The following is a 10,553-nucleotide window of genomic DNA, read 5'->3' on the forward strand; positions in this document are numbered from 1 at the left end:
GTGTAACAGTGATTGGCATTTGGTCCGCACACCTGTTATTTTGGACTGGAAAAGCCACTGACTTCCACAAAATCATACCACGTGGTCACTAACGTGTGCTAAAAGTTACAGATTTTTTTTTTTTAAAGCGCGAAGGAATTCAATATTCTACTGTTGGACCACTCGCCTAGAAGAAACTTTACTCTTCTCTACATAAAAAGATATTGTCTAGAAAAACGTGGGTGTGACACTTTCATAATAAAAGTGGGACACGAAAACCATAGCTATGACTTCATGATTATTCATGATTATTATTATTATTAATTGTTTTTTTAATATTTCTCTCGAATATATAAATCTGAGTTCCTTCACAGAATCGCGTTTGACATAATATCATTTGGTTTAGATGCAAAATCAATGGGGCGTTCGGAAGATGCAGATTATCAGACACCATTGGTGCATACTCAAGTCTCGGAGTCTTCTCTTATCAGAACTGGTTTTCCCTCCTTCTTTCATGCATATATCATTTTCTTCCTCGATATTTTTTTTATTTTTTTTGGTATTAAGGAATGAGACATATATATATGTATAATCTATATATATATATATATATATATATATATATCAGAAGTTGAAGAAAACAGAAATGTATCTAACTTAAAAGTGCACCAGAGAATTCCCATGTAGAAAAATTTAATAGCTGCTAGTTAATATTTTGCATCATCATCATCATCGTCATCATATATGTTGAGGATATGTGTGTTAGTCAATCAAACTAAAAACCAAGGAACTAGAAGTATTGTGTTGGTTTTCTCTGCATATTGAATTGAGTACCATGCATGATATGCAGAGATTGATGCCAAAAAAAGAAAAGGAAAAGTTTCATATAATTTGTGATGTAAGAAGAAACTTGCTGTTTTTATAGATTAGGTTTGTGGAATTGATGTTTGTAAAAATTGAATTTTGTATATTGTAGGGAATGTATGGACAGCAGTAGCACATATCATAACAGGGGTGATAGGATCAGGGGTATTATCCCTAGCATGGAGTATGGCTCAGTTAGGTTGGATTGCTGGTCCTTTGGCTATGATTTTATTTGCCCTCGTAACCCTCATGTCAGCATTCCTTCTCTGCAACTGCTATCTTACTCCGGACCCTGAATATGGACCTCACCGGAACATCTCCTACCTCGAAGCTGTTCGCAATTATTTAGGTCAGGAAGGAATCAAACAGTTGCTTCTTTTTTTCTTTTTTTTTTTCTGTTAATTATAACATTAATGAATATATATATATATATATATATATATAGATATATTCATATAATAGGAGAACTTGAATTTTTTGTTTACACTTTTCTTTTGCTTTTGTATAATTTACATGATTTTTTCAGGGGAAAAGAATGCCTTGGTGTGTAGCCTATTTCTACAAGTGGGTCTGTTTGGGATTGGTATTGCATATACTGTCACATCTGCTATCAGCATAAGGTATGATTTGAACTCTTGGTTTCTCTACAACCTTGTGCTAGTTAAGCTGCTCTGCTCTAACTTGGCAAAAAGCATTCGTGAAGTTGGAAATGAAACTTGCTTTGAAGCAATTTTTTGCCACCAAAGTATGTGGAAGTCATCCAACTTCTGACAATGCCTGCAAATAAGAGATTTTCCATGATACTGCCTGTTTTAAGTTTGAAGAGCAATAGTATGAATATTTACTATACTAATCCTTAGAATTTGATGCAAATCCTAAATGTATGCAGAGCAATTCTGAGTTCGAAGTGTTTCCACGTAGAAGGAATTCTAGCCAACTGTGCATATGGAGATGCTTCTTATATGCTATTATTTGGAGTTGTTCAAATCTTATTGTCACAACTACCTGATATGCATAATATAAAATGGCTATCAGTTCTTGCTGCAATCATGTCTTTCACCTATTCTTTCATTGGTCTTGGACTTGGCATTGCTAAAGTCATAGGTAATCCGAGTTTACACTATAAAACTCATTAGAGGCTTCGATTTGATTTCTTCTTTTTTTTTTCTTTTTCTTCCAAACCCAATAATTTTGTTGTCACTGTAATTGCAGGAGATGGTTATATTAAGGGGAGTGCTACAGGTATCTCAGCTTCTAGCACAGCTGAAAAAGTATGGTCGATATCTCAAGCTATAGGAGACATTGCATTCGCTTATCCGTACTCCTTAATTCTCATTGAAATACAGGTGTGACACTACTTTAGATTGAAATAGCTACTAGGCAACCAACGTTAAATAGCATTTTGGGCATTTAAGTAATCAGGAAATTTGCAAAAACATGAAGGATACATTGAAGTCGCCTCCATCAGAAAACCAGACTATGAAAAAGGCCTCGACCATATCAATTGTTGCCACAACCATCCTCTTCCTCGGCTGTGGATGTTTTGGATATGCAGCCTTTGGCGATGACACACCAGGGAATCTCTTAACAGGATTTGAAACTTACGGACCCCGTTGGCTTATCCACTTGGCTAATGCCTGTATTGTGATTCATCTGGTTGGAGCTTATCAGGTACTTTTCCAATTCCACATATCCATATCATGTTCAAATCCTCACATTAAAATTTTTTTGATCTGGGATTACAAGTAAAATAGATCTCTATGAGAAAAAATGCTTTTCAGCACAGCAAGCGTTGCAAAACAAGTCCATGTGTCTGATCATAGAAAAAAATTAAAAAACACACAAGTCCATGTGGTATGCTCTCCTTTTCTGGTTGCATTGCCCTTGTTGGCCAAAATATAGAAGTTGCATGGTTGTTCAATGCAACCTGGTTCAATAAAACATCAAAAAAATAAAATTATAGCAATATTTGCTGCAATGATGAGGCTGTCTTTACTTTCAGTAATCCACTTTCTATACAATTACTCAGTATCTTAATGTTAACAGATATTCAGTCAGCCGCTCTTTGGAAATGTTGAAAAATGGTTCATGAAGGAGTTCCCACACAACAGATTTACAAAGGACGATTACACGGTTAGACTTCCATTGTTGCCTGCTTTCACACTACATCCTCTCAGGCTGTGTTTCCGGACAACTTATGTTGTCTTAACAACTGGAATTGCAATCATATTCCCTTACTTCAACCAGATATTGGGAGTGATAGGAGGCATGAACTTTTGGCCCTTGACCATATATTTTCCAGTGGAGATGTACTTGACGCAGATGAATATTGAAGCCTGGACAGCAAAGTGGTTAATGCTTCGAATTTTCAGCATTGTTTGCTTTTTTGTCAGAGTGTTTGCCTTGATTGGGTCATTCCAAGGACTAATAACTGCAAAACTAAGCTAAGAGGCTACAGAAATCTCCTTCAGATGGGATCAGGAACTCATCTGAAGAAGATACTATGGCGAATGATCCTGGCCTAAACAAAACAAATGTTACCTTGTCTATATTATTATCAGTATTGTTGTTTCAGATAATCAAAATGAACTAATTGGTTCTGCTTGATATTATTTTAATGTGCAGAAACATGAAAATAACCAGCAATGACCTGTAAGTTGTAATTCTAATTTCATGTCATTCGAATAGGAAAATGGAATATCAGCTGCTAGGAAACCATCTTTGGAGATAAAAAGACTTGGCCGTTAAGATTATCTCTAATTAAAGAATGCTACAATGAAAATGGCATTTCAAAATGTGGAACTGACTTGAGCTCCAAATATTAAAACAACTGTAGGTAGCTCTCTGACGCAAATATTAAAGCAACTGCAGGTAAGGAACTGTGTGTTAGGTAATTGGTTTGATATACATAGTTGGATCAACTTTATACCAAATGATGGTTCAATATATGATATTAGAGCCTTGGTGGCCATGATGTCTTCGTGCATGGGCAGGCTTATATGTGAGGGGACAAGACAATATTTGATAATTTTCAAAGGGTGTTGTAACAAATTATAGAAATGTCATTCCCAATTCTGTATTTGGCAATTGCATTTTGAAATGAAATACTAGTTGTGCTCAAATTTGACTCGACACCTTATTTGCCTACCTACCATTGTAGGTACTATTGAGGTTTGGAACACACACATTTTGTTTGCTGCCCTATCTGGTCTGGATAGATAATTTTCCATAAGTGGATAGTTCTGTTAGCGGTAAGGAGTCCCAGAAGTTCGGCAAGAAAAATGTGTGAGCCTCACGTGCAACAATAACCCTAACTTTTCAAGTTGGGGGGCATGAAAGTCGATGGAAGTGAGAAAGAGTTGACCGCAGGTTCACCCATAAGCAATTACTTTCCTTCTCTTTTGCTTCTTTCCTTATATCAAAAGCAACATTCTTTTAATCCTTTTTTAAGGTTAAATCTCAGAATTTAAATCTCTTTCTTCATAACTCCTTCCTCAATTCATATCTTTTCTTTCCCAAATTTGGTTTATGGTACACCATTTTACTAGTTGGTATTTCTATTACTGTGGGATATGCATCCTTTGGGAGTGACACACCAGGGAACCTCTTGAAAGCATTTGGATTTGTATGAACCCTACTAGCCCATTGTTTTTGCTTATGCTTGTAGTTATTCTACATTTGGTGAGTGGAATGCCTAACCTTTTTATAAGCAATATTCAGACCAATGTGCAATTTACTTGTACTTATCCTTCTTTATCATGCTTTGGCGCTCACCCAAGTATTTGCAGTTGCTGAAGGATGGTTCAGCAAGAAATTCCCAGTGGACTTGTCAATAACTTCTACACCATCAAATGCCCATTACTACCAGAATTACCACCAAATCCTTTTATGACTGTTTCGGAACTGTTTTATGTTGTGTCCACTACTGGAATATCCATGGTTTTGGGTTGTAAAATGCATTAAACTTTGGACCTGTGGCTCATGTACTTTCCTGTGGAAATATACCCTGTGCAAAAGAAAGTTGGGCCTTGAGAAGAAAATGGACTGTTTTAGGGACACTTTTTATTCTGTTTTTTGTAACAGTATTGGGCTTTATTTAAAAAAACAGTATTGGGCTTCGTTGGGTCAGCTCAAATACTCATAAGTGCAAGCTGAGGGTATATATAAATAAATTGGGGGTTCATAGCTTAATGTAATGCATTCTTCATTAATGCAAAGAAATCCATTGTCAAAACTGGTTTTTCCATTGACAATGAGTTATACGAAAATGTGTAAGCTTGGGCTTTAAACTTCAACTGGAGGCAAAAACTGTTAGTTAGCGCATTCCAAAAGATTTTTTAAAATAAAATATTTTTTTATAATAAAGAATATTTTTTAAAATAATTTTCTACTTTTATTTTCTATTTTTATTTTTTCTATAAATATTTATTATTTTATTTGTAATTTTTTTTTATATAAATTATCTATCTTTTAAATATTATAATAGTAATATTAAAAAATATATTATATTCAATTAAATTTATATAATATTGAAATAAAAAATAATTTTAATTTTTTACATTTGAAAAATTAAATCAAATTTTTATATTAAAAAATTAAAATAAAAAATTTATTAAAATATTTTTTTAAATATTATTTTTTTAAAATAAAAAAAACGATACATTTAAACAGTTATTTGAAGATGTTGTTAGCCGCCAACCCATAACAAAGCATTATGTAAAAATTCTTAAAGCCCAGTATCCAAACGTATAGGTTATACTTTTAGAAAAAATAAAAATAAAAAGAAAAAGAAAAAGAAAGAAACACTATAAGTTATATTATGGTCATAAAATGTGTATTAAATTATCTTGATAGGAAAGTAGGAAAAGTTATCTGTATTTAATACCCATTTTCCACGAAACCTGCAGAATACAAAATAAAGGTGGAGGGGTCAATTTCAGACGCAAGAAAAGCGGGTTTGGGGATGTTTGATTGGTTATGAAGGGAACGATCATGGAGACACAGAAAATGGCAACAATGTCGAAACCTTTTCAACAACTATATGGGGCCAAGCAGTTTGTGACTGTCGAGGAGCTATTAAACTGTCACTTTTAAGGAGCTATTGGTAATTTGCCAGTATGTCGAGGTACTTTTAACTGTGTTTTTTTCACATAGGGAACCAATCCCGCAGCTGCTCATCTGTCTTGGCAAATTGGATAACTATGACTCTTCTTGGATGTAGTGAGAAGGTCTCAATTGGCTTCTTCCTACCATCCAGGGAGAAAAAAAGGTTCTACAGAGACGGATTGATTTTTTTACATATGCCTTTCTGGATCAGATGTTACTCATTCTGTTTATTTATTATATATCCATATATTATATTTAAAAACGAAAAAAAAAAAAAAAAAAAGAGTGTTTGAAGCTATTTTAAACTGTAGAAGCAACCATGGAAAGTTTGGTAACTAAATGGAAGAAAGGTACTTAACTACATCTGTAAAGTGTAATTTAAATTTTGACAAATCCAGTTATTGCATCAGAAAAGATGCAGGCTCCTATTTAATGTGATAAGGAGGTATCTTTCTTTTATTTTGTTTTAGCTAAAAAAATATTTTCAACTATAGAACTAAACATCAAGTGACACATAACCATCCGAAATGTTTGACATTGATATTTTGATGAAAATCCTATAAGGAAGGTGAGGAAACGTATAGAAAATGGCAATCTTTTGGTGTCTAATTAGATAATTAACTCATTCTTCAGAACTCTTTTTCTTTGTTTATTAATTTATCTCCCCCTCTGAACCTATTACTGGCCTAATGATATGACCCCTATACAAACGCAAAAGTCAATATTGTTTTGCTACAATAAATAATCAATGTATTTCAGTTGTTGTGTGGAAGTTCCCCTCCTCTTAACTGTTAATTATACCATTCAACATTGTTCAGAAGAGTCAAAATCAGAAAACTATTCATCAATATCATATTTCATCATCAACACGTAGCCTAATAGTTAATCGAACTTTAGACTTTTATTGGTTAGCAGGTAATATTCAGAATCTAAAAAATAAAAAAATAACTAAAAAAACGAGATAAACTGAATGCAGCAGAAGATGGATGCAAAGTTGCTTTCACTATCATTTTAAGGAAGGGTTACAATAGGTATAATCATTTACTTGCACCAGACTGGTTAATTATAAATCCATATTTATCCTTTAAGCTTAATTTATATCTACAAACTAAAGTTTTATATCCCTATTGGATAATTACAAAAAGTGCATATTATATTGTGAGGTTAGATATATAAAATAAACTAAGTCAGCTTCTAATATATATATATTGGGAGGGAGTATTTCAATAATTTTAATTTGGAAACAATGAATGAACGTGGAGGTTTGTAATTCTCAAATGCACATTAAATGTATGTACACTTTGTCACTGCAATAAGCCTTTTTTGTCAAAACTCCATTATTTTGAATTGTAAAACCAACGGAATCCGACAAAAACAGCCCACGAGCCCACCAACATCCGCTAAATAGTTTTAGAATTTTTTTCTGATTTTTGTTGATATTGATGTTTTTTAAAGAATATTATTGGATAATTGAAACAACAATACGCTCTTCTTGACCACTTACCCAATAAGAATTTCACTATTTTTTTCATTAAAAAATAATATAAAATAGTGTGACACTTAATAAAAACAAAAATAATAAAGCTGGAGATGAAAACAAAAAAAAAAGCCAGATACAGCCTCATGCCCAAAAAAGAAATAAAAATAAAAAAGAAAGCTAGCCATAGCTTCATGATTATTATTGCACTTTGCTTTCTTTTCTAATTTGTCTGCTATTATATAAATCTTTGTTCCTTCACATAGCTGTACCTGACATAAGATGGGGAGTTTAACAGATGCAGATTATCAGACTCCTCTGTTGCAAACTCAGTTCTCTGAGTCTTCACTCATAAGAACTGGTTTGTCTCAGTTCTTTCACACTTTATATGATTTTCTTCTTCAACTTTATTTTATTTCATTTTATTTTCTTCTTTTTCTGATTATATGTTCTGCTTGTATGTAATCTGAAAGTGCTAACAGAAAATTATCATGCAGACATATTTTCATTCATGATGTTCAAATTAATTAACCCAAGACCAATAGATTAGGAGATTTTGTGTTAGTTATCCGGCATGTTAATGGAGTCACCGTGAACTTTTTATTTTTTTTATATTAGATTTGTGACATATGACTGATTTGAAATATATAATTTTGTATATGGAAGGGAATGTATGGACAGCAGTAGCACATATTATAACAGGGGTGATCGGGTCAGGGGTATTATCACTAGCATGGAGTCTGGCTCAGTTGGGTTGGATAGCAGGTCCTTTGGCCATGCTTTCCTTTGCCCTTGTAACCCTCATTTCTGGATTCCTTCTCTGCAATTGTTATCGTTTTCCAGACCCTGAGTATGGGCCTCTCAGAAACCGGTCCTACCTTGAAGCTGTTCATCATAATTTAGGTAAGGTTTCATTATAAAGTACGCTCAGCTGCTTTTTTTTGGAGTTTGTTTGAACATCTAAAAATCAATTCAATATTAATATAAAATAAGGCCCGGTCCATTGATAGAAATTTAAAAGTCACCAAAGGTGAATTTTAGTTTAATAAAGTAATATGGATCTTACTGAAGATTGAATATAAATATATATATATATATATACATATATATCTGTACTAACAGGGTATGAGTTTTCATTTTTTTTTATTTTCTTTTGCTTGGTATGGAAAGTAATGCTCTATGCATGAATTTCAGGGAAAAAGAATGCCATGGTGTGTAGCCTATTTCTACAAGCAGGCTTGTTTGGGGCTGGCATTGCCTATACTATCACAACTGCTACCAGCTTAAGGTATATGAAGGTCAAAATTTAACTCCAAACTAATCCTTAAAATTTGATGCAAATCCTAAAATATTCTTCCATTGGATGCAGAGCAATTAGGAATTCATACCCGGTAGAAGGGAAGCTAGCCAATTCTGAATATGTGGATGCTACTTATGTGCTGATATTTGGATTTGCTCAAATCTTCCTGTCACAACTACATGGTTTCCATAACATACAATGGTTATCAGTTATTGCTTCAATCATGTCTTTCTGTTATTCTTTCATTGGTCTTGGACTTGGCTTAGCAAAAGTCATAGGTAAAATCCCCAATCTATGTTACAACAACATTTAAGAGACTTTGATTTGATTTCTTCCTTTTCTTTTTCTTCAAGGACCAACAATTTTTCTTGTCATTATAATTGCAGGAAATGGTTATATTAAGGGCAGCACTACAGGAATCTCATCTTCTACCGCGCTTGAAAAAACACTGTCAATATCTCAAGCTCTAGGAGACATTGCATTTGCCTATCCATACACCTCAATTATCTTTGAAATACAGGTATGCGACACTACTACTTTTGATTGAAAATACCCTATTAGTTAAAAAAGCAATTTTGGGGCATTTTAAGAAATGATTTGAATTTTGCAAAAAACATGAAGGATACTTTGAAGTCACCTCCATCAGAAAACTACGCTATGAAAAAGGCTTCAACAATAGCAATTGTGATCACAACCTTCATCTACCTCAGCTGTGGAGGTTTCGGATATGCAGCCTTTGGTGATGAAACACCAGGGAATCTATTAACAGGATTTGAATCTTATGGTCCACGGTGGCTTATTAACTTTGCTAATGTCTGCATTGTGCTTCATCTGGTTGGAGGTTATCAGGTACTTTTTTCAACTCAGCATACACATATTATCATGGTCTTGTCAGCCAAAATATTTAAACTGCTTAGCTTTTCAATTGAAACCTGATTTAACAAAAACGTCTAAAAAAAAATAGATAAATAAATAAATAAAAATAAAAATCATACTATTGCTGCAATCATGAGGCCGTCTCTTCCAGTATAGATTATGTTGCTCAAAAATGTTAATGTTGACAGATATACAGTCAACCACTCTTCGCAAATGTTGAAAAATGGATCGTGAAGCAGTACCCTGGATTAATGAAGGGAAATTACATAGTTAAACTACCATTGTTGCCTGTTTTTACATTAAATCCTCTCAGGCTGTGTTTCAGGACATTTTATGTTTTTTGTACAACTGGAATTGCAATCATATACCCTTACTTCAACCAGATATTGGGATTGCTAGGGGGCATGAGATTTTGGCCCTTGTCCATATATTTTCCAGTAGGAATGTACTTGAAGCAGAGCAAGATTGAAGCTTGGACAGCAAAGTGGTTGATCCTTCAAATCTTCAGCATTGCTTGCTTGTTTGTAACAGTGTTTTCCTTGTTTGGGTCAATCCAAGGACTATTAAGCGCAAAACTAAGCTGAAAAATGGGCAAAACTAAAGCTGAAGAGTGGGTCAGGAACTCATTTGAAGATATTAAGTTGAATGATCCTGGCCTAAATTGTAAAAAAAAAAAAAAAAAAAAAAAAAAAAAATCTTATCACCTTTTTTCCTTAATATTGAAAGTATGGGGATTTGAACTCAGGGTCATATTAAGCTAAATGATCCTGGCTTAAATTGTAAACGAAAAAACTGTTTCTTTTTTTTTTTTTTTTTAATACTGTACCTTGTGTATATCAGATTCCTAAAATGTGAATAATCATTGGCTAATTGCCTATGCTTGATTTTCTTTTAATGTGCCGAAACATAATATATATATACCTATATATATATATGCAGCAATTTACTTGC

General features: G+C 33.4%; 2 protein-coding genes across 4 annotated transcripts; both read left to right on the forward strand.

The window, feature by feature from the left end:
- The first annotated feature begins 265 nt into the window (after positions 1–265).
- Positions 266–3,577, forward strand: LOC132799222 (probable amino acid permease 7). The gene is made up of 7 exons (XM_048474000.2): positions 266–475; positions 956–1,192; positions 1,370–1,463; positions 1,733–1,947; positions 2,056–2,189; positions 2,287–2,514; positions 2,890–3,577. Exons 1-7 carry the CDS (start codon positions 397–399, stop codon positions 3,289–3,291), a joined length of 1,389 nt encoding a protein of 462 aa, XP_048329957.1. The 5' UTR covers positions 266–396; the 3' UTR covers positions 3,292–3,577.
- Positions 3,578–7,538: 3,961 nt separating this feature from the next.
- Positions 7,539–10,491, forward strand: LOC107417167 (probable amino acid permease 7). Of its 3 annotated transcripts, none has more exons than XM_016025764.4 (7): positions 7,539–7,787; positions 8,093–8,329; positions 8,621–8,714; positions 8,796–9,004; positions 9,113–9,246; positions 9,348–9,575; positions 9,916–10,491. In XM_016025764.4, the coding sequence occupies exons 1-7, from the start codon at positions 7,709–7,711 to the stop codon at positions 10,069–10,071; spliced, it is 1,137 nt and encodes a 378-aa protein (XP_015881250.1). In that variant the 5' UTR covers positions 7,539–7,708; the 3' UTR covers positions 10,072–10,491. The 3 variants fall into 3 exon arrangements, with proteins under 3 accessions (XP_015881250.1, XP_015881255.1, XP_015881241.1); XM_016025769.4 differs by having other exon boundaries at positions 9,928–10,491; XM_016025755.4 differs by having other exon boundaries at positions 7,540–7,787; positions 9,791–10,491.
- Positions 10,492–10,553: the final 62 nt, after the last annotated feature.

The sequence above is a fragment of the Ziziphus jujuba genome, chromosome 1 (assembly GCF_031755915.1).
Source record: "Ziziphus jujuba cultivar Dongzao chromosome 1, ASM3175591v1".
In the NCBI taxonomy this organism is placed as follows: domain Eukaryota; kingdom Viridiplantae; phylum Streptophyta; class Magnoliopsida; order Rosales; family Rhamnaceae; genus Ziziphus; species Ziziphus jujuba.